At 41.8% G+C, this 24,895-nt stretch overlaps 1 protein-coding gene across 1 annotated transcript in view; it reads left to right on the forward strand.

Annotated features, from left to right (window-relative positions):
• Nucleotides 1-24,895, forward strand: part of LOC105479818 (family with sequence similarity 228 member B) — a 110,965-nt gene that overhangs the window by 81,402 nt on the left and 4,668 nt on the right. Inside the window, 5 exon segments of the mRNA XM_071076287.1 lie at nt 6,386-6,473; nt 6,568-6,724; nt 21,555-21,662; nt 24,206-24,320; nt 24,322-24,353. Coding sequence (XP_070932388.1) covers nt 6,386-6,473; nt 6,568-6,724; nt 21,555-21,662; nt 24,206-24,320; nt 24,322-24,353 — 500 coding nt within the window.

Genomic DNA, 24,895 nt, shown 5'->3' on the forward strand with positions numbered 1-24,895 from the left:
TTCTTTTTTAACTTTGGTATTATGTGTTTGGTTGTTTTGAGCAGCCCTAATACATGAGCAGTCCTAAAGTAACTCCCTAGAAGTGCAGTAACATTTTAAGCATAGTTTCCCATCGCCTGATCTTAGAAAGGAACAAAAAGCCAAAGGCCAAAGTAAATTAAATCTCCACAAAAGTGGAAAATACTGGATAATGATTGGGTAATAGGTAGCGTTTAAAAATTCCATAGACTTTTAAATTTGTTACAAAAGTAACACATTTTCATGATAGGTAAATAAGAAAATTGATTTTCAAATTAAGAAAATAAAAAACCAAAATTCCATTACCCAGAATTAATTCATTATAATGTTAACTCATTAACAGTTTTCTGTATATCTATCTAGATTTCTTTCTATATATGTGTATATATTCACATTTTTATTTTATAAGAATGGAGTTACATTTGGTTTTATAATGGGCTTCCCCTCCCTCAATAGTTTATTTTCTTCTTTGTCAAAATATAAATATATAATTGTCTTCATTGCATGGTATTCTGTTACTAATAGCAGAATTAATTAACCTTGCACTGATGGATTAACCAAGTCTTAGGGTTTTTTTCACATTTATTTCATCTTCACTGCTACTGCATGAGGTAAGTCACAGATGAGACAAGTGAGGCTCAGGTCACTTGTCAAAGTCACCTAGCTGTAAATAGCAGAGCACAGATGTGGTGTTTTGTTTTGTTTTGTTTTTTTCAGACAGAGTCTCACTCTGTCACCCAGGCTGGAGTGCAGTGGCGCGATCTCTGCTCATTGCAACCTCCGCCTCCCGGGTTCAAGAGATTCTCCCACCTCAGCCTCCTGAGTAACTGTGATTATAGGCATGTGCCATCACGCCCGGATAATTTTTGTATTTTTAGTAGAGACTAGGTTTCACCGTGGTGGCCAGGCTGGTCTCAAATTCCTGACCTCAAGTGATTTGTCCTCCTTGGCCTCCCAAAGTGCTGTGATTATAGGCTTGAGCCACTGTGCTTGGCCTTATCTTGTATAAAATGTTGTTTTGAAATATGTGTACATTGTGGAATGACTAAACCAATGAACATACATTGCCTCACAAACACCGGCTTTTTTCTAAGTGAAAACACATAAAATCTACTCTCTTTGCAATTTTCAAGAATACAATACCTTGTTATTAACTATAGCCATCATGTTGTACAATAGATCTCTAGAAAAATTTTATGGCAGCTGGGCGTGGTGGCTCATGCCTGTAATCCCAGCACTTTGGGAGGCTGAGGTGGGTCGATCACCTGAGGTCAGGAGTTCAAGACCAGCCTGACCAACATGGTGAAATCCTGTCTCTACTAAAAGTACAAAAATTAACTGGGTGTGGTGGCATGCACCTATAGTCCGAGCTACTCAGGAGGCTGAGGCAGGAGAATCACATGAACCTGGGAGGTGGAGGCTGCAGTAAGTCAAGATTGAGTGCCACTGCACTCCAGCCTGGGCAACAGAGTGAGTAAGACGCTGTCTGGGGGGGAAAAAAAAAAGAAAAATTTTATGGCTGAAAAAATATAATTGCATTGCATTCAAGTTAATTTAGTGACACAAATTATTTTAAAAGGTTTATTGCACGTATGAAATAGATACCCTTTTTTTTTCTTTTTTTTTTTTAGATGGAGTCTCACTCTGTTGCCCAGGCTGGAGTGCAATGGTGCGATCTCAGCTCCTGCAACCTCCACCTCCCGGGTTCAAGCGATTCTCCTGCCTCAGCCTCCTGAGTAACTGGGATTACAGGCTCACACCACCAGGCCTGGTTAATTTTTGTATTTTTAGTAGAGACGGGTTTTCACCATGTTGGTCAGGCTGGTCTTGAACTCCTGACCTCGGGATCTGCCCACATCAGCCTCCCACAGTGCTGGGATTACAGGTGTGAGCCACCGTGCCCGGCGTAGATACCATTTTTTAAAATGGTGTTCAGGGGATAATTTTTACCCTTTTTAGAGAGGTTTTATTAGAACTGATATTGGCCCTAACGTGTGCAAATCAGTGAGAAGTCCAATATTAATTGTTTTTGGAGACATTCAACCTTGAGTTGTACCGTCATGCTGTGGGCTTGTGTCATCCTACAAAATGGTCCTGCAGTCTCCCAGTTCTTGGTGGGGCACATCTCTGGTCCCAGGTCCAGGTTGTACTATGGTTGTTATTCCTTATGGTCACATGCTGTAGCTCAGGTGCTGGCCCCATTTGTAGACCCAGCATTGCTGTTCCATGTCTTCAGATCCAGGTCCTTACCCATGTCTGGCAGAGACTCCACCTGAGAGTGTCTCGGGTAGGCTCCACAGGCTGGGCTCCTGGTGTCCTGCTCCGTACTCTTTATGGACCTGGCACCTCCCAGACCCTGCTTCTGAGCTGCTGCAGAGTCTGTAAGCTTGTCCTTATTCTCAGTTCTGGGTTATCAAGTGGAGATACCCAACATTATCTCCTTTCCCCCTTTCAATTTCCCCAGTACAGAAAAGGTTCGTCCTGCCTCTTCTTTCAACAGTAGGGCTTGAGATGGCCCAGAACACCTGACTTCAGACCAACCCAAATGACCCTGTCTATCTTCCTTTCCTGGGAGTGGGACAGATCTGACTTTAGGAACATAGAGGCTTGATTCCTTCCCTTCAGATGGATCTTCAGCATTTCTTTGCATGTGCTTCGTGCAGCTCTACTTAAAAATTATTAACTTAGTACTAAGTCTTGTTCCTTCAGTACACATCTTTTAGATATTCTTTGTGATGAAATAGGAGTATGTGAAGAGCACTTCTGCTGCATACTGAAATATGGAGGATTGCTTGAATTGTGAGCTGAACTGGCTGCTTTTTAAAATTTCTTTCGTGAAACACCATGTTTACTTGAAAGAATGACTTGCAAACTATGGTTAGTAAGTCTTGGGTATTTGGCAGATATTTTCTGGAAAATGAATGAAGTCAGCTTGTCACTTTGAGAAAAACTACTGGCAATATTTGTTGCCAGTGATAAAAGGTGAGCTTTCAAGCAAAACATTTGGAATTTTGGAACACTCATATTCACCATCAGAAGTGTGACAGTGTCCCAATACTCAAAAGACTTTACTGATGAAATTGGTAATGATATTAATGAATGTGGTTCTTTGATATTAAATAATGAAATGTACAAACATTTGGAAGATCTTGCCTAACTCCATGATCCAATTTCCCCCCAAATGTTACAAAATTATGCGTTGGAAAAAGATTCATTTGAAGTGCAAAATAGACTAATGGACTTAGTAGAAGAGTATGAAAAATTCATGGATATGGTTTCAAATTCCACATCGTAACTAACCTTTAAGAAACTATCTCTTACTGAGTTTGGGTATAGTATCAAAAACAAATATCCACAATGATCTTAAAAGGCTGTTAAAATACTCCTACCTTTTTCAACTACATATCTCTATATGGATTTTCTTCGTATACAACAACTAAACAAATCTCAACAGATTGCTTGCAGAAGCAGATATGAGAATCCGCTTGTCTTCTATTAAGCAAGACATAAAGAAGTTTACAAAAATGTAAAACAATGTTACTCTTCTCATTTTTTGTTTTATTTTGGGAAATAGAGTTATTTTTTGTAGAAAGATATGTTAAACAATAGGCATATTATTATTTTAAAATTAATAAGCAATTTAAAATTTCCTGTTTTATTTTCTAATATAGTAAATTTCAATAGATCTAAGCCATATACACAAACGTTATTTGGATATAACAACAACGTTTTGAAATAGAATAGTTTCGGCCGGGCGCAGTGGCTCATGCCTATAATCCCAGCTACTTGGGAGGCTGAGGCAGGAGAATCACTTGAACCCAGGAGGTGGAGGTTGCAGTGAGCCAAGATCACGCCACTGCACTCTAGCCTGACAGCAGAGTGAGACTCTGTCTCAAAAAAAAAAAAAGTTTCAGAACCACTGGGTTATAATACCTCCATTTATGATGTACAAGTGCTGTCAGTAGAGATAGGAGTCTCCGGATTTATAATTGTTGGTAAAACTTTAGATTTTTTTTTATTTCTATCTTCAATTTAAAACTTCAAATTTGGTCCAGGCACGGTGGCTCATGCCTGTAATCCCACCACCACTTCCACCACTTTAGAGGCTGAGGTGGGAGCATGGCTTGAACCCAGCAGTTCAAGACCAGCCTGGGCAACATAGGTAGATCCTGTCTCTACAAAAAATTTTAAAAATTAGCTGGACATGGTGGCGCACACCTGTGGTCCCAGCTACTTGGGAGGTGGAGGAGGGAGGATGGCCTGAGCCTAGGAGGTCGAAGCTGCAGTGAGCTACTGCACTCTAGCCTGGGCGACAGAGCAAGACCCTGTCGGAGAGCTTCAAGATAACTGGCTTGAGGCATCTGACACTCGCCTCCTCCACAGAAGGGCCAAAATAGCGAGTAGAAAATTGTACTTGGAACACGTCATCTAAGAGGAACACTGGAATTCCACAGAGAAGTGACAAGGAAACATTTAAGGTGAGGAAGGAGAGGGAGGTGAGGCAGCCTGCTCGGCCCTGAGACTAACATGGGGGATGCCTGCAGATGGAGAGGGCTGAGGTGTGAGCAGCTGGCAGCAACCTTGCTGACTTCAGCACGGGGGCCACGACTCCCTTTCTTGTGCCCAGAGGACAGGCCCCACCTGCAGCATCACCTAGGCTGAAACATACACTCCCTAACTGCCTGCCTATGCCAGCTGCCACTGAAAGCAACCCCACCCTCCACAGCAGCAGGGCCACAGCACAACCACCAGCACCCCTACCCAAGTACTCTGCAGGGGGCTGGGGGATCGCCCTGCCCCATCCACCACCGTTGGCGAGAGCCCACCAGCCTGCTGCTATCACCACAGCTGGCACCCTCCTGCACATGCCAACTGCGGGTCTGGAGACTGGCCCACCCAGCCTGTTGCAGCCACTGCCAACACCCATGTAGACCACTTGGGAGACAGAAGGTTGTCTCATCATTGCTACTGCCATTGCCCATGCCATGAGTGCTGCCCAGGGGTTCAAGAACCTGCTCATCCACCTGGCCCACCACGGCCACTGCATGCACCCAAGCAAGCCACTTGGAGACCCAAGAACTGGCCCACCTGAACCTGTAACACCGGTACCAGTGTATACTGCTCTGAAGACCAAGGACAGGCACCCTCAGCCTGCCACTGCTTCCACTGAGGCTGGGGACTGGCCTGCCTAATGTCCCCATCCCCAGCAAAGCCTTACCACATCCTCCAATAACTGTACCCTAAGCCACCGAGGAAAATACAGACACCACTGATGCTGTTTGCACTCAAAGAAATCATGGAGACTACACTGCTACACGTACCCAGGATCAAGGCCAAAGTGTCCTACCCATCCAACACCATAGACACATCTCCAGGAAAAAGTCCTTCCCTGTGGATGCAAATCCAAAAAGCAGGAAGAAGCCTCCATTACCCCAGATGCACAGATGTCAATGTAAGGACACAAGAAACATCAAAAAGCAAGGCTCTGACACCTCCAGAGCAGCATAGTAACTCTCCAGCAGCAGAGTCCAGTGTCATTTAAAATTTGATTTGCTCTTCGTATGTGAATACGTCACATACAAATACCTGAAAATGATAGCACCTTTTTTTTGTTCCTTTTTACAGCAAGTTAATATTTTCTTAATATTTTATGAGTAGCACTCTTCATAACTTCTGTAGAAGCAAACTTATACTGGGCAGTCTGATCACCGTTTATTTTAACTCTAATAGTCATGATGTGTATTATAACTACCTCTGAAAAACTAGCCTGATGAGCATGAGAAAAATACATGAGTGACCTTTTAAGCTTGTGGTAGAATTTCCCTGACTAGGCCTAAATGATGAATGTTGTTGTTCGTGAATCCTGTTTTCATATGTAGAACTGTCATTTTGATATTGATAATTATGGCCATTAACATAGATTTAGTGCTTCCATACTTTGGCTCACAAATGATCTATATTTTGAATAACTTGGTTAAGTTTTCAGTAATGTTAGTTATGTTGTTGATTATCAATGTTAGGGATTAAGATGAATATATGGATATATTTTTTCTTTTGTGCATGGGAAAGGAATTTTTTAAATTTGGGAACATATGATAACAACAAAATAATTTTTGAAGATTGAACCCACACTGAAACAAGAGCTAACTTTGTCTCTTTGACTGGAGGGCCTTAAGAGAGGTATTGATATACCCCCATCTCTTTGTAATATATTAAACAAATATAATGGTAAGCCAGCTATTTGTAGATACCATATTATTTACCCTTCCAGCATAAGAGCCATCCGTATGTGGATGCTTCGAATAGACTGAAAATGTTTACTACTCAGCCTTGCAACTCAGACCTTACACAAGTGCCTCTCTTGTAGGTTACCATCCCACCATTTCGTGACCCTTTGAAAAAAGCACAATATGACAAGGATAATGAAAAAAGAACTCTTCTTCAGTGTGAGACTGGTACTTAGTTCCTGATTGTTATATGATTTCATAGCCCAAGAGCAATGGCAGTTGCATGTAAGGATGTTAATTTAGATTTTTATTCTTCCTGCAGGCAAAATATATTCAATAAAAGAATTCAAAGAAGTTGAGAAGGCTCAGCTGCATTCCAGATTCCCACAAATTTCTAATTCAAGGCACTTTATGACTCCAAATGAGTGGCTGAAACTGCCTACACGATACATAGAAAGTGAATTTTGTAAAAGGAGAAGGTAATGGTTAATATACTAGAAATTATAGAACCTTTTGGACTTTGAAAATTCTTGAGACAGTTATAAAATTTTTCATAGTTATGATTTTTTTAAATTTTCATTTTTTAAAAAATCTATAATTCTTATCTTCATTTCTCCATATGTGATGTTTCTTTTTTCTTGGGTACTTTCAAGATTTTCTCTTTCTCTTTGGTTTTCCTTAGCTAGATTATGATCTGTCTATATATTTTTTTTCTTTCTATCTTAATGTTCTCTGAGGTTCTCGTATGTGTGGTTTTATATCTTTTATTATTTTGGGGAAATTCTAGACCATTATCACTTCAAATATTTCTTATTTCCCATTCTCTCTGCTTTTTTTCTTCCTTCTGAGACTTCAATTATATGTATATTAGATCACTTGATGATGTCTCACAGTGCCATAGCTCTTACTCTGTTCTGTTTTTCCACTCTTTTTTTCCTTATTTGTTTTTCAGTTGGATGATTTCTGACTTGTTTTTGAGTTCACTGTTCTTCCTTAGCTGTGTCCTGTCTGCTGAAGAGCCCTTCAAAGGAACTCTTCATCTTTGATATCATGATTTTCAAATTTCTAGCATTACCATTTCAATTTTTAGATAGTTTTTATTTATTCTGAAATTCTTCATCTGTTCATGCATATTGTCCACCTTTTCCACTAGATTCTTTACCATATTAATTATTTAAAACTCCCTATCTGGTAATTCCAACATTATGAATCTAGTTCTCTTGATTCCTTTATCTCTTGAGAGTGGCTTGTTTTCCCTTGCTTTTTGTGCATGTCTTGTAATTTTTTATTGAGTGCCAGATTTTTGATGTAGAAGAACAGTGTACATGGAGTATTTATGTCTAGAAATGGATATGCCTTTTCTTCTGTCAAGCATTAGTGTGGAGGATTAGCCTTATCTAGTTGGAGTTGAGTTGGATTTGGGTATTGTTATTGCTATTGTTACCTTTAGTGCACCACAGGCTTGAATACCTCTAGTGGCTGGGCTGCTTTTCCTTGTGCTTAGAGTGGGGGTGGGGTGCCAGAGGGATTTTCTCAAGTGTTTCTGCTCCTTCCTCAGTTTTCAGCTATCCCTGCAAGCTGGCATCATAGAAGTGGAGGGGTCTTCTCCCCATGCTCTTGCCTCTCCCACGGGAGTACATCGCTGTTGCATGTTGCTTATTGCAAGGCTCCTGGTGGAGGCAGAGGAATATCCTATGTTTTTCTCATGGAGCTTCAGTTTTGGCAAGCTCTGTGTGCTTAGGCCTCAGGAGCAGGACTTTCCTGTGGTTCCTTTTCCTTATCCTTGTGGCAGCCAAACTTGACCTTGTATCTGTGGTTGTTCTTGGATGGCACTTTCCTGTCTGTCTTCCAATGACAGCAGATTTCTGCTTAGTATAGGAATAGGAGTCTTGATAACTTTTTTTTTTTTAATTTTAGTGTTTGTAGGTACATAGTAGGTATATGTATTTATGAGGTCCATGAGATGTTTTGATACAGGCATGCAATTCATAATAATCACATAATGTAAAATGAGGTATCCATCCCCTCAATGATTTATTCTTCATGTTACAAAGAATCCAGTTATACCCTTTTAGTTATTTTAAAATGTATGTTAAAGTATTACTGACTATAGTCCCCTCGTTGTGCTATCATATACGAGGTCTTACTCATTCTTGCTATTTTTTTGTCCCCATTAGCCCCATCCCTACTTACCCTTTACCCTCCCAATATAGTTCCCAGCCTCTGGTAACCATCCTTCTGCTCTCCATCTCCATGAGTTCAATTGTTTTGATTTTTAGATTCCACAAATAAGTGATAACATGTGATATTTGTCTTTCTATGCATGGTTTATTTCACTTAGCACGATAACCTCCAGTTCCATCCATATTGTTGCTAATAACAGGATCTTATTCTTTTTTATGGGTGAATATTGGTCAAATTCACACACATTCCATTGTGTGTGAATACATTTTCTTTATCCATTCATCTGTTGATGGACACTTAGGTTGCTTCCAAATCTTGACCAATGTAAACAGTGCTGCAACAAACATGGGAGTGCAGATATCTCTTCAATATATTGATTTCCTTTCTTTTGAGTATGTATGCAACAGTGGGATTGCTGGATTATGTGGTAGGTCTGTTTTTAGTTTTTTGAGACTCCTCCAAACTGTTCTCCATAGTAGTTGTACCCATTTACATTCCCACCAACAGAGTACAAGCATTCCCTTTTCTCTACACCCTTGCCAGCATTTGTTATTGCCTGCCTTTTGGATGTAAGCCATTTTAACTGGGATGAGATGATGTCTCATTGTAGTTTTTTTTTTTTTTTTTCTTTTTTTGAGACAGAGTCTTGCTTTATCGCCCAGGTCAGAGTGCAGTGGCCTCTGCCTCGCGGGTTCAAGCAATTCTCCTGTCTCAGCCTCTTGAGTAGCTGTGACTACAGGCACATGCCACCCCACCCAGCTGATTTTTGTATTTTTAGTAGAGACAGGGTTTCACCATATTGGTCAGGCTGGTCTCAAACTCCTGACCTCAGGTGATCCACCCACTTTGGCCGCCCAAAGTGTGGGATTACAGGTGTGAGCCATTGCGCCCAGCTTGTTGGTTGATTTGTAATAAGGCTTTTCTTCTCTCAAAAATCTAATGCCATAGTATTGGTTTCTGTGTGCATCGGGAGTGTGAGCCACCGCACCTGGCCTGCTTTCTTTCTTTATATTTTTTGTAAGTCTGTTGTTAGTTTTTTGATTTGTGGTTACCATGAGGCTTGTAAATGCTATCTTGTAACCCATTATTTTTAACTGATGACAACTTAAGACTGATTGCATATACAAACACACAAAAAGAAAACTAGTGAAAACTTTACACTTTAACTTTGTCTCCCTGCTTTTTAACTTCTTGTTGTTCCTCTTTGTGTCTTATTGTACTATTTTTTGAAAAGTTGTTGTAATTATTTTTGACTGGTTCATCATTTAGTCTTTCTATTTAACATAAGAGTAGTTTACACACCACCGTTGCAGTGTTATATTATTCTGTGCTTTTCTGTGTGCTTACTATTACCAGTGAGTTTTGTATTTTGAGATGATTTCTTCTTGCTCATTAACATCCCTTTCTTTCAGATTAAAGAACTCCCTTTAGCATTTCATATAGGATAGGTTTGGTGTTGATGAAATCCCTCAGCTTTTGTTTGTCTGGGAAGGTCTTTGTTTCTCCTTCATGCCTGAAGGATTTTTTTTTTTTTTTTTCTGGATGATACTATTCTAGGATAAAAGTTTCAGTCAGCACTTTCTTTTCTTTTCTTTTGTATTTTATTTTAGAGACAGAGTCTCACTCTGTCATCCAGGCTGGAGTGCAGTGGCATAATCTCAGCTGACTGCAACCTCTGCCTCCCAGGTTCCAGTGATTCTTGTGCCTCAGCCTCCCAAGTAGCTGGGATTACAGCTGTGCACCACCATACCCGGCTAATTTTTGTATTTTTAATAGTGATGGAGTTTCTCCACATTGGCCAGGCTGGTCTTGAACTCCTGACCTCAAGTGATCCACCTGCTTCAGCCTCTCCAAATCCTCAGATTACAGGCGTGAGCCACCATGTCTGGCCATGTTAGCACTTTAAATATGTCCTGCCACTCTCTCCTGGCCTGTAAGGTTTCCACTGAAAAGTCTGCCGCCAGACATAGTGGAGCTCTATTGTATGTTACTTGTTTCTTTCCTCTTGATGCTTTTAGGATCCTTTCTTTATTCTTGATCTTTAGGAGTTTGATTATTAAATGCCTAGAGGTAGTCTTCCTTTGGTTAAATCTGCTTGGTGTTCTATGACTTTCTCTACTTGAATGTTGATACCTTTCTCTAGGCTTGGGAAGTTTTCTGTTATTATCCCTTTGAATAAACTTTCTACTTCTGTCTCTATCTCCCCTGTAAGGCCAGTAACTCTTAGATTTGTACTTTTGAGGCTATTTTCTGATCTTACAGATGTGCTTCACTGTTTTTTATTTTTTTTCTTTTGTCTTCTCTGAATGTCTATTTTCAAATAGCCTGTCTCCAAGCTCACTAATACTTTTGTCTGTTTGGTCAATTCTGCTATTAAAAGACTCTGATGTATTCTTCAGCATGTCAGTTGCATTTTTCAGCTCTAGAATTTCTGCTTGATTTTTTTTTTTTTTTTTTTGAGACAGTCTTGCTCTGTCACCTAGGGTGGAGTGCAGTGGCGCAATCTCGGCTCACTGCAACCTCTGTCTCTCGGGTTCAAGTGATTCTCGTGCCTCAGCCTCCTGAGTAACTACAGGCACCTGCCACCACGCCCGGCTAATTTTTTGTATTTTTAGTAGAGATGGGGTTTCACCATGTTTGCCAGGTTGGTCTCGAACTCTTGACGTCAGGTGATCCACCCACCTCAGCCTCCCAAAGTTCTGGGATTACAGGCATGAGCCACTGCACCTGGCCTCATTATAATTTTTGGTGAATTTTTTTTTTTTTTAAGCTCATTAGCTATCATTAATGCTGTGTATTTTATGTGTTTCTGTGTGGCCCCAGACAATTTTTTTTTTTTTTTTTTTTTTGAGATGGAGTCTTGCTCTTTCCCCCAGGTTAGAGTGCAGTGGTGCAATCTCGGTTCACTGCAACCTCTGCCTCCTGGGTTCAAGCAATTCTCCTGCCTCAGTTCCCTGACTTAGCTAGTATTACAGGCACACACCATTACACCTGGCTAATTTTTGTATTTTTATTTTTATTTATTTATTTATTTTGAGACAGTGTCTCACTCTGTTGGCAAGGCTGGAGTGCAGTGGCATGATCTTGGCTCACTGCAACCTCCATCTCATAGACTTAAGCAATTCTCCTGCCTCAGCCTTCTGAGTAGCTGGGATTACAGGTGTGTGCCACCACACCTGGCTAATTTTTGTATTTTTAGTAGAGACAGGGTTTCACCATGTTGGCCAGGCTGGTCTCAATCTCCTGACCTCAGGTAATCTGCCCACCTTGGCCTCCCAAAGTACTGGGATTACAGCCATGAGCCACTGTGCCTAGCCAATTCTTTGTAATTATTTCAATTTCTTGAAATAATTCTATCAAATTTGTCTGATAGAATTCTGAATTCCTTCTCTGCGTTATCATGAATTTCTTTGAGTTTCTTCAGAATAGCTATTTTGAATTCTCTGTTTGAAAGGTCATATATCTCTTTTTCTCTGGGATTCGTCCCTAGTGCCTTGTTCAGTTCATTTGGTATGCCTATATTTTCCTGGATGGTGTTGATGCTTATAGATATTCATCAGTGTCTGAGCATTGAAGAGTTAGGTAATGTAGTCTTTACATCCTGGGTTTGTCCTTGGGAAGGCTTTCCAGGTGTTTGAGGGCATTTGGGCCCCAAGCCCAATAATACTGTGGTTTTTGCAGACTCATAGAGGTATTGCCTTGGTGGACTTTGATAAGATCCAGAAGAGTTATCTGGTTACTAGGCAGAGACTCCTGATATTTACCCCCACCTTCTCCCAAACAAAGAGTCTCTCTCTCTGTGCTGAGCCACCTGGAGCTGCGGGTGTCGTGATGCAAGCACCCCTGTGGCCACCATTACTGGTGCTGCATTGGGTCAGACCTGAAGACAGTACAGCACTGGGTCTTGTGCAAGGCCTTTTCCTTCAGGGTGTGAGTTCCCCCAGGTCCTGGGCATGTCCAGAGATGCTGTCTGGGAGCCAGGGCTTGAAGTAAAAAAACCTTAGCAGTTTACCTGATGTTCTTTTCTACTGCAGCTAAGCTGGCATTCACACCACAATACAAAATCCTTCCCACTCTTCCCTCCCCTTTCCACATGCTGAGAATCCTCTTCCTGTGGCCACTGCCACCACTGGTCTGTGGGGATTCTGCCAGGCCACCACTGATGTTTAATTAAAGCCCAAGAACTCTTCCTTCAGCTTGTGGTGAATGCTGCCAGGCCTGGGACTCACCAGGGCAATGGACTCCCATTTGGTTGAGGGCAGGTCCAGAAATGCTGTCCAAGAGCCCAGGCCCAGACTGAGGGACCCAAAAAGCCTGCTTGTTGCTCTATCCTACTATGACTGAGCTGGTACCTAAGGTGCAAAACCAAGTTCCCTTTCCTCTTCCCTCTGTTTTTCTCAAACAGAAGGAATCTTTCACCATAGCCACCATAGCTGGGAATGTTCTGGGTCACTGCTGAAGCCAGCACATCTCAGACTCCAGGGCCCCCGGTGTACTCCCTGGGTGTCGCTGCTGCTGGTTTTCAGGGCCCAAGGGCTCCTTAGTCAGCAGGCGATGAATCCTGCCAGGATTGTGTCCTTCCCTTCAAGGCAGCAGATTCCCATTTGGCCCAAGATGTGTCTAGAAAAGTCGTCCCAAAGCTAGGGCCAGGAATGGGGACTGCAGGACCCTGCCTGCTATTCTATCCTACTGTGGCTGAGCTGGTATCTGAGGTGCAGGACAAAGTCCTCTTTGCTCTTCCCTCTCCTCCCTGTAAGCAGAAGGAAGGTGTCACCTTTGGAGTTGCTGCAAGCTGCACTGCCTGGGGTTGGGGGAGGGATGGTGCAAGCACTCCCTTAGCCATGCCAGCTGGTGTCTCCCTAGGTCATGTGCCACCCTAGTTTTCTGGCTCTGAGCTCAGCCCAACAGGAGGAATTGTCTAGGAATTACAATCCTTGTTCTTAGACTGCCTTTCAAGTTTATCTAGGAGCCCAGGATACTTCAGCCTACAATGGTGAGGCTTGTGGAGAAACTCAAGTTCCAATCTGGGCACTTTCCCTCTGGCTAAGGCTGGTCCAAATATTTGCTTCCTGTGCGGGTGCTGGCTGAGCCCAGCATGGCTTTATTCTCTCTTGTGACAGGGCAGAACCAAATTCAACATAAGTCCCCTAGTCACTGGGCTCACCCCCTCCAAATGCACAAACTCTCTGTACACACGGCTGACTGGGGAATAGGAGAGGGGTGGCATCAGTGATTTAAGACTGTCCCTCCTGCCTCCTCAATGCCTCTTTGAGTAATGTGAAGTTAAAACAAGGTACTGTGATTGCTCACCTGATTTTTGGTTTTTGTGATGGTGCTTTTCTGTGTGCAGATAGATGTTCAAATTTGTTGTTCCAGTGTGGGGAATAAAGGGTGTGGGCTTCTATTCCACCATCTTGCTCTACCTCCAGCATCTTTTCATATGCTTCTTTGCTATAGACTATTTTCACATGTTTATTTGCCATCTTTGTGTCTTCTTTGGTGAGGTGTCTGTTGTTCATTTGATCATTTTTAAAATGGGTTGTTTATTTTCTTATTGTTGAGTGTTAAGAATTCTTCGTATATTTTGAATGTAAGTCCCTTATCAGGTATATATTTTGCAAATAATTTCTCCCAGTTTAAGGCTTATCTTTTTATTCTCTTAACAGTGTCTTTTGCAGAGCACACATTTTAAATTTTAGTAAAGTCCAGCTAATCATCAATTTTTTTCTTTTTTTATCTGAGCATGAGAGCATGAGAGGAAAAAGAGAGGAAGCCACCCTGTCCTCTCATGTTCTACCAAAGGCGAAGTAGGTTTTTTGTCCTGCTTCTTGTGGGAGGTACTTGTCTTTGGAATTCAGTTTACTTCTTTGCCTTGAGATCTGATGGGCTCAATAAAAGTTATGTTTTTGTAGATTATCTGGCCTTTTTTGACCTTGGGGTGAGAGCACCATTATTTCTAGAACATCATTATTTCTATTTTAGGATGCTTTCTACATCCTAAATGGAAGCAGAACTAAAATCATTTCATTTGTTATTTTTAAAAAGTGGCCACAAATGGCATTGTGAATGTTACATAAGACAGAAATAAACCTTAAGACAGAATTCTGAAAAAAATGGCTGTTATTTTTTTTTCTTTGTCTACTTTGAGCATCATAATCCTAGCTCTAGTAATTAAATAGGTTCTATCCAAACCAGGAGTCTATTTATAATAGGTTTAACTCTGATCATGTATTAAGATGATATTTAGAATATTAATTTTATAGTGAGCAATTAATGGGCATACGGTGAGTTCCAGTCACACTGTTTTCACCCTTACTAAGGTGCTGGTGGTGACTAATGTGGTAAAGAAAATGTCCTTTTTAGATGATTGTCACATTATCTTCTGTGGCCTCATACTTCTCTAGCCCTATGGGGGCTGGCATGTTTGGGGGTGACTGGCTTCTTATATGAACCCTTTTACTGAATCTTAGTCTTTACACACTAAGCAAGTGTGTGCCAGAAGTCATTGAAGACCATGCTCATATATATATTGTTTGTTTGTTTGTTTGAGATAGGTTTTCGCTTTTGTTGTTCAAGTTGGATTGCAGTGGCCCAATTTTGGCTCACTGCAACCTCCGCCTCCCGGGTTCAAGCAATTCTTCTGCGTCAGCCTCCTGAGGAGCTGGGATTACAGGCATCCGCCACCACGCCCGGCCAATTTTTTGTATTTTTGGTAGAGACAGGGTTTCACTACGTTGGCCAAGCTGGTCTCGAACTCCTGACCTCAGGTGATCTGCCCGCCTTGGCCTCAGTGCTGGGATTACAGGCGTGAGCCACTGCACCTGGCCACTATGCTCATATTTTTATTTTTTATAGAGGAATTTCCTGTATTTCCTATAGATGAACAGCTTCTCTCCAATATATTTTTCAAATTTTGAAGATAATTGTGATGCCGCTTTTTGGTCTCTGGCCTGAACACTTGGGGACCACATCCCATACTGTTATGCAGAAGGTGCTGATGGGGCCAGGAGTCTGAGAGTGGGAAGAAGCTCAAGTGCTTAACCACTAAGACAGTTCTGGAATGTCTTCATGAGACAGAGAAGACTGTAGCAAGATGAGTGTGCCGTCTGTGTTCCAGTCACAAATATTCAATAGTCTGTTTTCCACACATAAGTCAAATTCAACCTATCCAAAAGTGCTCGTCACCTTATGCATCTAACTTGCTTTTTTTTGTGTTCCTGGTTATAGGAAATATCAGGGTTCTTCTTTATCGCTCATTATCCCTTTACTTAATCCAGCACTGGGCTCTGTCATATCCATTCCTAAATCTCCTTCTAATTTGCCCCTTCTGGCCAGGCGTGGTGGCTCACACCTGTAATCCTAGCACTTTGAGAGGCTGAAGCAGGTGGATCACCTGAGGTCAGGAGTTCGAGATCAACCTGGCCAACGTGGTGAAACCCCATCTCTACTAAAAATAAAAAAAATCAGCCAGGCATGGTGGCACAAACCAGTGATCCCAGCTACTCTGGAGGCTGAGGCAGGAGAATCGCTTAAAGCCTGGAGGCAGAGGTTGCAGTGAGCCAAGATCGTGCCATTGCACTCCAGCCTGGGCAACAAGAGCAAAACTCCATCTCAATAGTAACAACAAAAACAACAACAACAATAATAATAATAATGGCCGGGCGCAGTGGCTCAAGCCTGTAATCCCAGCACTTTGGGAGGTCGAGGCAGGTGGATCATGAGGTCAGGAGATCGAGACCATCCTGGCTAACACGGTGAAACCCCATCTCTATTAAAAATACAAAAAATTAGCCGGGCATGGGGGTGGGTGCCTGTAGTCCCAGCTACTTGGGAGGCTGAGGCAGGAGAATGGCGTGAACACGGGAGGCGGAGCTTGCAGTGAGCAGAGATCACGCCACTGCACTCCAGCTTGGGCGACAGAGCGAGACTCCGCCTCAAAAAACAACAACAAAAAATAACAATAATTTGCCCCTTCCTAAACATTCCCATAAACCAAATTTCCATGATCATATCCAATCTATAACGTTTATTATTTACTGAGCTCCTATGTACCAGACACTGTTACACATTCCTTTTTTTCCCCCAGCTTTTTGTTTCATTTATCTTTTGTGTTTTTTTGTTTGTTTGTTTCAATTTCATTTAGTTCTGCTCTGATCTCATTATTTCTCTTCTGCTGGATTTGGGTTTGGATGGTTCTTGTTTCTCAGGTTCTGTAACGTGTGGCCTTAGACTGTCTGTTTGTGCTCTTTCAGACTTTGTGATGTAGGCTTTCCTTTTAGCACGACTTTTGCTGTACCCCAGAGGTTATGATAGGTTGTGTCACTATTATCCTTCAGCTCAAAGACTTTTTAAATTTCCGTCTTGATTTCATTGTTGACCCAATGATTGCTCAGGATCAGGTTATTTAATTTCCATGTATTTGCATGGTTTTGAGGATTCCTTTTGGAGTTGATTTCCAATTTTATTCCACTGTGGTCAGAGAGAGTACTTGATACAATTTTGATTTTCTTAAATTTCCTGACACTTGTTTTGTGGCCTATTATATGGTCTATCTTGGAGAACATTTTAAAGTGCTGATGAATAGAATGAGTTGTACACTTCTTAACATGCTAATTTTGTTTCATCTTCGTAGAAACATTATTTGGTAGGTACTGTTACACAGATGACTTAAGGACCTTGTCAATTTTATAGCAGGATTTTTCAGCTTTGGCTTTATATCAGAATATCATGGAAAATTAAAAAAAAAAAATTCCGGCCGGGCGTGGTGGCTCACGTCTGTAATCCCAGCACTCTGGGAGGCTGAGGCGGTTGGGTCACCTGAGGTCAGGAGTTTGAGACCAGCTTGGCAAACATGGTGAATACCTGGTCTCTACTAAAAATACAAAAAATAGCCAGGCGTGGTGGTGCATGCCTGTAATCCCAGCTGCTCAGGTGTCTGGGGCAGGAGAATTGCTTGAACCTGGGAGGCGGAAGTTGCAGTGAGCCGAGATCACACCACTGCACTCTAGCCTGGGCAACAGAGTGAGACTCCGTCTCAAAAAAACAAAAAAAAATTTTCAATATCCAAGCCATGCCCTAGACAAATGAAGTCAGAATCCCTGAGGGTGGGACCTAGACATCAGTCTTTTTTCAAGATCCTCAGATGATTCCAACACATACCAGATTGAAAACCATTTATTTATAGCCATAAGGCAGTAGATTCAGAAACTAAACTAAGGTCTCTGACTCCACAGCCTACATTCTAAAACACAGTACCATGCTTTCCCTTATGTTGCATGGTGCTACCAGGGTGAAATGTGGCATGTCATGTTACTGCCTGACTTAATCTCTTTAGTGATTCCTGTGTCCTTCAGTTAAAATGTGATCTCTTTGGTATGACATACAAGACTGGGCTGATTTTTCCCTCCCTTCTACTCTGTACTCCAACAATACCAGGTCTTCCACAAGTACCTGAATAAATGCTATTCTTCACACATGCTGGGCTTTCTCTCTGAACTGTCCTTTTTTTTTTTTTTTTGGAAAACATTGTTTCCAAGACTCTGTTAAAATGCCACTTTAAAACTTCCTCTCTGAAGTTGTTCCAAACCACTTCCTTACACTAGGCTGTACAGATTAGTCTCTCTTTTGTCCCACCATGTACTTTTTCAACGATCACACAGTTTGCACCTGTTTACTTATCTGTGTAATGAATGAATGGATGACCAGTCACTGATTAAGTCTGTGAATCTAGGTTGTAGCCATTTTGCAAAGAACATTCAATACTGCTAAAGAGTTGGGAGTTTATCATGTAGGGAATGGGGAGTCAGTGAGGATAGCTGAGGAGGGGGGTGAGATGCTGGAGATGGTGCATTTAGAAACTTTAATCTGACGTGTGAGGTATGTGACAGTTTGGATATAGGATAGGACTGGAGGTTGGAGATCACTGAAGAGTTTTTTTTTAAAAATAAGAATCCACATTTTTGGTAATAAGAGCCTCAGTCATGATTGTGGCAAGAGGAGTGAAACAGAGATCGATAGGATGACACAAGGGAATTCTAGATTTTGGTGACTACATTTGGAGGGCCAGGGAGAACTAAGAGTCAGAGAGGAGCTCGAAGTTTTGAGAATTGTTGTCGTATGTATTAGTTTCCTGGGCTTGCCATAACAAAACACTGCAAACTGAGCACTTGGAATGACAGGAATCTATTCTCCACAGTCCTGGAGGCTGGAAGGCTAACATCAAGGTACTGGCAGGGCCACTCTTTCTGAAGGCTCCTTGTCTCTTTCCTAGCTGCTGATGGTTGCAGCAATCCTTGGTGTTCCTCGGTTTATAAAAATAAGAATCCACGTTTTTGGTAATAAGAGCCTCAGTCACGATTGTGGCAAGAGGAGTGAAACAGAAGTGAAACGCTTCAGTTATAGCCTTATTTCTGCAGTCTCTGCCTCCATCTTCACATGGTCTTCTCTCTGTGTCTGTGTCCAAATTCCCGTCTTCTGATAAGGACACCTGTCAGTGGGTTAGGGTCCACCACCCTAATTCAGTATTACCTCATTTTAACCTGATAACATCTGTAAAGACCCTATTTCCAAATAAGGTGAAATTCACAGATGCCAGGGATTAGGATATGAAGGTATTTTTTTGGGTGCATGCAATTCATCCTATAACATTAATTCATTCCATCAAAGAATCATGTATTGAGTTGTAATTGCCTTTAAAGCATTCACAATCTAATAGATAAGACAGATATTTAAGCAGATCATTCTATTACAATGTTATATGCACATATTATTATGGACACACAAAGAAGGGTCATTTAACCTAGCCTAATAGAAAGCAGACAAAGGTAGAAACTTGGATAAAAATAGAAAAGGAGGAACAACAGTTTCTTGGGATTTAAATCACTCAATGCTTTGTTTTATAATTTTATTAATTTAATAAATGACCTCTCGTTTGGGTACATCCATGAGGAAACATCCCATCTGAAGTTACCAATAGGGGTTCGGTACAGTTCTGTAGCAGATATAGGTATGGGAGACAGCTACAAAGAGAAAGGAATCCATATGCATCCCGTCCCTCTTTCCTTTTTTTTTTTTTTTTTTGAGATGGAGTTTTGCTCTTTTTGCCCAAGCTGGAGTGCAATGGTACGATCTTGGCTCACCGCAACCTCCACCTCCCGGGTTCAAGCGATTCTCCTGCCTCAGCCTCCCGAGTAGCTGGTATTACAGGCATGCGCCACCATGCCTGGCTAATTTTGTATTTTTAGTAGAGATGGGGTTTCTCCATGTTGGTCAGGCTGGTCTTGAACTCCTGAGCTCACATGATCCACCTGCCTCGGCCTCCCAAAGTGCTGGGATTACAGGCGTGAGCCACCGCGCCCGGCCCCTCTTTCCATTTTATACCAAATTTCTGGGATCATTTTCCTTTGTTCTAAAGTTTGGCCTTTACAATTCAATGTTTGTTTACCTTTGAAGATAATTTGCCAAGCACACGATTCTAGGTTGACATTTATTTCGCTTAATGTTTTAAAGACATAGTTCTCTTGTGTTTTGGCTTCTATTGTTTTTGAGAAGTCTGCTGTCATTCTGATTTTTTTGTCCTTTTTCTGTGGCTGCTGTTAAGATCTTCTCTTTGTCTTTAGGTGTTCTGCATTCTCACTGCTGGTGTCTGGGTATGGGTTTCTTTTTCTTTTTTCTTTTTTTTGAGACAGGGTCTCATTTTATCACCCAGACTGGAGTGCAGTGGTGCAATCTTGGCTCACTGCAGCCTTGACCTCCTGGGCTCAAGCGATCCCCCGTCCTCAGCTCCCCAAGTAGATGGGACTACAGGCATGCGCCACCACACCTGGCTAATTTTTGTATTTTTAGTAGAGATGAGGTTTCACCATGTTGACCAGGCTGGTCTTGAACTCCTGGATTCAAGGGGTTTATCCATCTCAGCCTCCCAAAGTGCTGGGATCGCAAGCGTGAGCCACTGCACCCAGCTGGATTTCTTTTTATTTAACCTACTGGTATATGTTGTGCTTCCTGGATCTCTGTATTCATGTTTATCATCAGTTCAGGAAAATATACAGCAATTATTTTAAATATTGCTTTTACTTAGTTCTTTACATCCTGCTTCTGGGCTCAGATTAGATATATATTAGGCCGCCTTATTATCTTAATATCTTTTAATATGTCCTTTATATTTTTCATTTTCCTAGGCAATTTCTTTGTATATATTTTCCAGCTTGCTAATTCTTTCTTCACTGTGTTGGATATTAAGATTTTAATTTCTTAAATTTCCTTTTTTTCCCCAATATGCTCGTTCATTCCCAATAGGCTCTTATTGCTTTCTTATCTTGGTGATTGCTTCCTTTTCTTCTTGAAGCATTTCGCACATTGCTATACTACATTCTATGTCTTCTCTGTGCCAGCAAAATGTATGTTCTGTGCAGGGCCAATATCACCGTTCCAGTCAACCTTTCCGTGGGTGGAAGATTGGAGGACTCTAAGGTACCTGTCTGCCACCCCATGGCAAAGGACTGGGAAGTGGAATGTTTGGATTCTCTCTAGGGAAAAACATTTTACATAATGCTTATAAATGACACAGTTTCTGTGGATTGTTTTTACTTCGGAGTTTAAGCTCCTAGTGGATAGGGAGTACTTTAAACTTTGCTTACCTGATCCTTGGTTCTCAGTGAACAGTAAATCAATCTCCATCATAGTTTCAGAAACTCTAAAACAACTAATTTCATCCAAGAATGTATACCAGTTTGGAGTAATGATGTTTTTGTTTCTATATTTAGTAGTCAGTGTATAATAATACTTACTACATAAATGTAAGCTAATATTGTTTTCAGAACATTCTCATACCGCCAGGCGTGGAGGCTCATGCCTATAATCTCAGCACTTTGGGAGGCCGAGGCAGGAAGATCGCGTGAGGCCAGGAGTTTGAGACGAGCCTGGGGAACATGTTGAGACCCCATCTCTACAAAAAATAAAAAATCCCTTGGCGTGGTGGTGCATGCCTGTAGTTCCAGCTACTTTGGAGGGTGGCTGAAGTGGGAGGGATCCCTTGAGCCCAGGAGGTTGAGGCTGGACCGTGTCTCAAAAAACAATATTGAAAAAGAACAAAAAAACCTTCTCACACTTGTTATCTTGTTAAAGGTTAAAAGTGAAAGTGAATTTTAACGACTGTAGTTTTGATTTGAAACCCTTGGCAAGAGCTCCTTATCTTTTGGAATCCCAGGATGAAGAAAAAACAGTTATTTACAAGTAAGTCTGTTCTTCCATAGCTTTGCTTTTCTTTTGCTAAGATGCTAGACTGTGCTGTCATCCCCTGCCATCCTGTCATGTTGCTGAGACAGTGCTGAGGCACACACCAGGCTCCATTGTGGGAGGACACCGGGCATCTCCCACCACTGTGTCTGGTGAGGTGGCAACACTTCCCAGGCTTTTCTGGTCTTAAAGAGCAAGTAGGCTGGGTGCAGTGGCTCATGCCTGTAATCCCAGCAATTTGGGAGGCCGAGGCAGGTGGATCACCTGAGGTTAGGAGTTTGAGACCAGCCTGGCCAACATGGTGAAACCTTGTCTCTACTAAAAATACAAAAATTAGCCAGGCGTGGTGGTGGGCACCTATAATCCCAGCTACTTTGGAGGCTGAGGCAGGAGAATTGTTTGAACCTGGGAGGCAGAAGTTGCAGTGAGCCAAGATTGTGCCACTGCACTCCAGCTTGGGCGACAGAGCGAGACTGTCTCAAAAACAAACAAACAAAAAACAACAACAACAAAAACAAGTCACTAATACAGAAATAACAAACACAGAAATGGAAAAAAAATTAACAACTTGTACTAAAGCTAAAAGGTTAGGAGATTTAAAATTGAATTGGAGTAGTGTAAATGGAGTCTGGGACTGGTTTGGGTGGGTAGTAGCTGTTACAATATCTTACCCAGAGTGATAGAAGTTATAATCAGAGAAGTGGTACATACTATCAAATACTATGTATATAATGTGAGGAATCATCTCAGCTAACAGTTGTAGAATTAAGAGATTTCTCTACATACTTATGTAACTTGTAACTATCTGGTTAAAAGTCATGCTGTCCCTCAGATATTGCTGGAGGGAATGTAAAATGGTGCAGCAACTTTGGAAGGCAGCTTGGCAGTTTCTCAAGATGTTAAACATTAAATTATTATGTGACCCAGCAATTCTGCTCCTAGGTTTCTACTCAGGAGTAATGAAACATATATCCACATAGAGGCTAGGATGTGGGTGTTCATAGCAGCATTATTCACAACAGCCAAAAAAGTGGAAACAACCCAAATGTCTATCAGCTGATGAATGGATAAAGAAGATGTGGTATATCCATACAATGGAATAGTGATACATGCTGCAACATAGACAAATTTCAAAACCATTGTACTCAGTGAAGGAAGCCAATAACAAAAGGCTACATATAGTATGTTTTTAAATACAAAATGTTCAGAAAAGGCAAATCTGTAAAGACAGAAGGCAGATAGTAGTTGCTTAGGTCTGGGGATAGGAGTGGAGAGTGACTTAATGAGCATGGAGCCTTGGGGTTGATGAAAATGTTCTAAAATAAGATTGTAGTGGTGTTGCAAAACTCTGTAACTATACTAAAAACCATTGACTTGTACACTTAAAATGGGTGAATTTAATGTCATATAAATTATACCTTATTAAAATTGTTGATAACAATAAAAAAAAAAAACTAGCAAGGTGGAAGAAAAGTGAGCTTATGTGACTTTCTAGGAGATGAGCTTACAATTCTCTGTTCCTAAAAAGTGCCCAAAGTAAGCTGCAGTGGTTTCTTTTCCTGAACAGGCTCAGAATTTGTTGAATAAATACAGTGTGGCAGAAGCTGGAGGGCTTTTAGAGATGCTGGTATGACCAGCAGAGAGAATGACTGATTGTCTCCCGAGGACCTTAGTGATGTAAAGTAGAAACAGATGACAGCTGGGGAGGGCGCTGGCCAACATGGGCTTACTGTCCTTGAGGTGTGGTTTAACCATTTGCTGGGTTGCCTTTTGAATAGGAGCCACAATTGAGGGGAAAAAGGAAGTGTCCAAACTAAGCCCTATTTGCTTGGTAGCTGAAGGCCTTAAAAGATACAATGATTGATTGAAAAGATAGAATTGAGAATCACTCTTGCATATTAGGGTCCAAAAGAGTAAGTTCCTCTGTGATCCCTAATTGCCAGAGTCTCAAATAGACCTGTTTGGGTAAGACTTTAGGATAAATGGCATCTTAATTCTATTTAACTTTGATAAATGATATAAAAGGAGAGATTTTGTTCTCAAATACATCTTCTAGCAGAGCGAGACCCACATGTGAAAGAGGATATTGCGTTGCTGGAGTAGTGGGGTCCTATATTTTAGACTAGAGGCTTAAGTCTAGGCTCACTCTAGAAGGCGGAGGAAGACTGGATTCTCTTCCATGAAAAGGGAAGCATCCCAGTTCTGGCAGCAGGGGTGGAGAAGGCACATTTGTCTTTGGCAGAGTTAGACCTTCTCAGGGAGGGCAAACTGGACAGCTCTGTGAGGGATCCTTCCCGCCAAAGGACCCAAAGCTGTCTGATGAAGCAGCACAGAGATTACAGATGAAACGGTGACTAGAGCAAGGCAATACTATTTATTTGGATTTATTTTCACACAAAAAACATGTAAATACATTTATTTTCACAAAAATACATACATTCACATAGAACTCATCACCTTCAAATTTAAATAAAAATATTAAGTGCTACAGTTGAGTTGAGAGTTAAGAGAATCCCTTCCTTTCTGGTTCCTTCGTGCAGAAACAAAGGGTCATCCTTTCTAGAAAGAGAACCGCTGTGTTATCGAGACGGAAAGAATCCAAGTGCCAAAGAGGCCAGCTCTGAAGGGTATTTTTCTTCCTTGAGCCTCAGCCAGGAAGGAGGCAGAACGGGAGGAAGACCAGAATGGGTAAGAACTGGGGCTGTCCCATTTCATCATACATAAGGCGGCAACCGCTGATACCAAAATCTGAGCACCTGGGAACTTTCTTTGTATGGCAGGCTTCCAGGAAGAGAGGAGGCAGTGGGGAATAGGTTAGAAGCAGCTGAGGGGCAGGTGTCCTTTATTCAGAGGGAATGGAGAGAGCCACCTGCTCCCTGGTGGAGCCACACGATGAGGGTGCCCCTGGTGGGTGGGCCATGCTGTCCAGGATTTCCCTAGCCCCTCTCTCGTTCTGCCATCTCTACCCTGTCTCTACCGTCTACCACTTAGCATAGCCAAGCCAGGGCCCACATTTTGTTAACCTTAAGGCAGTCAAGATAGGTAGAAAATTTTCAAAAGGACCAATACTAAATTAAAGTAGTAAAATTCGGGAAGTGAAAGCCCCCATATTGAGAGATTGCCGGCAGCAGAGAGGAGCACCCGTGCTTTCTCACTCGGCACCTCGTGACTCCTGGATTGCATTAGGGCCGAGCGAGGGCTTGTTCTCTGTGGACCCTGGAGTAGGCCCT

This window comes from Macaca nemestrina, chromosome 13 (assembly GCF_043159975.1).
Source record: "Macaca nemestrina isolate mMacNem1 chromosome 13, mMacNem.hap1, whole genome shotgun sequence".
Taxonomy (NCBI): Eukaryota; Metazoa; Chordata; class Mammalia; order Primates; family Cercopithecidae; genus Macaca; species Macaca nemestrina.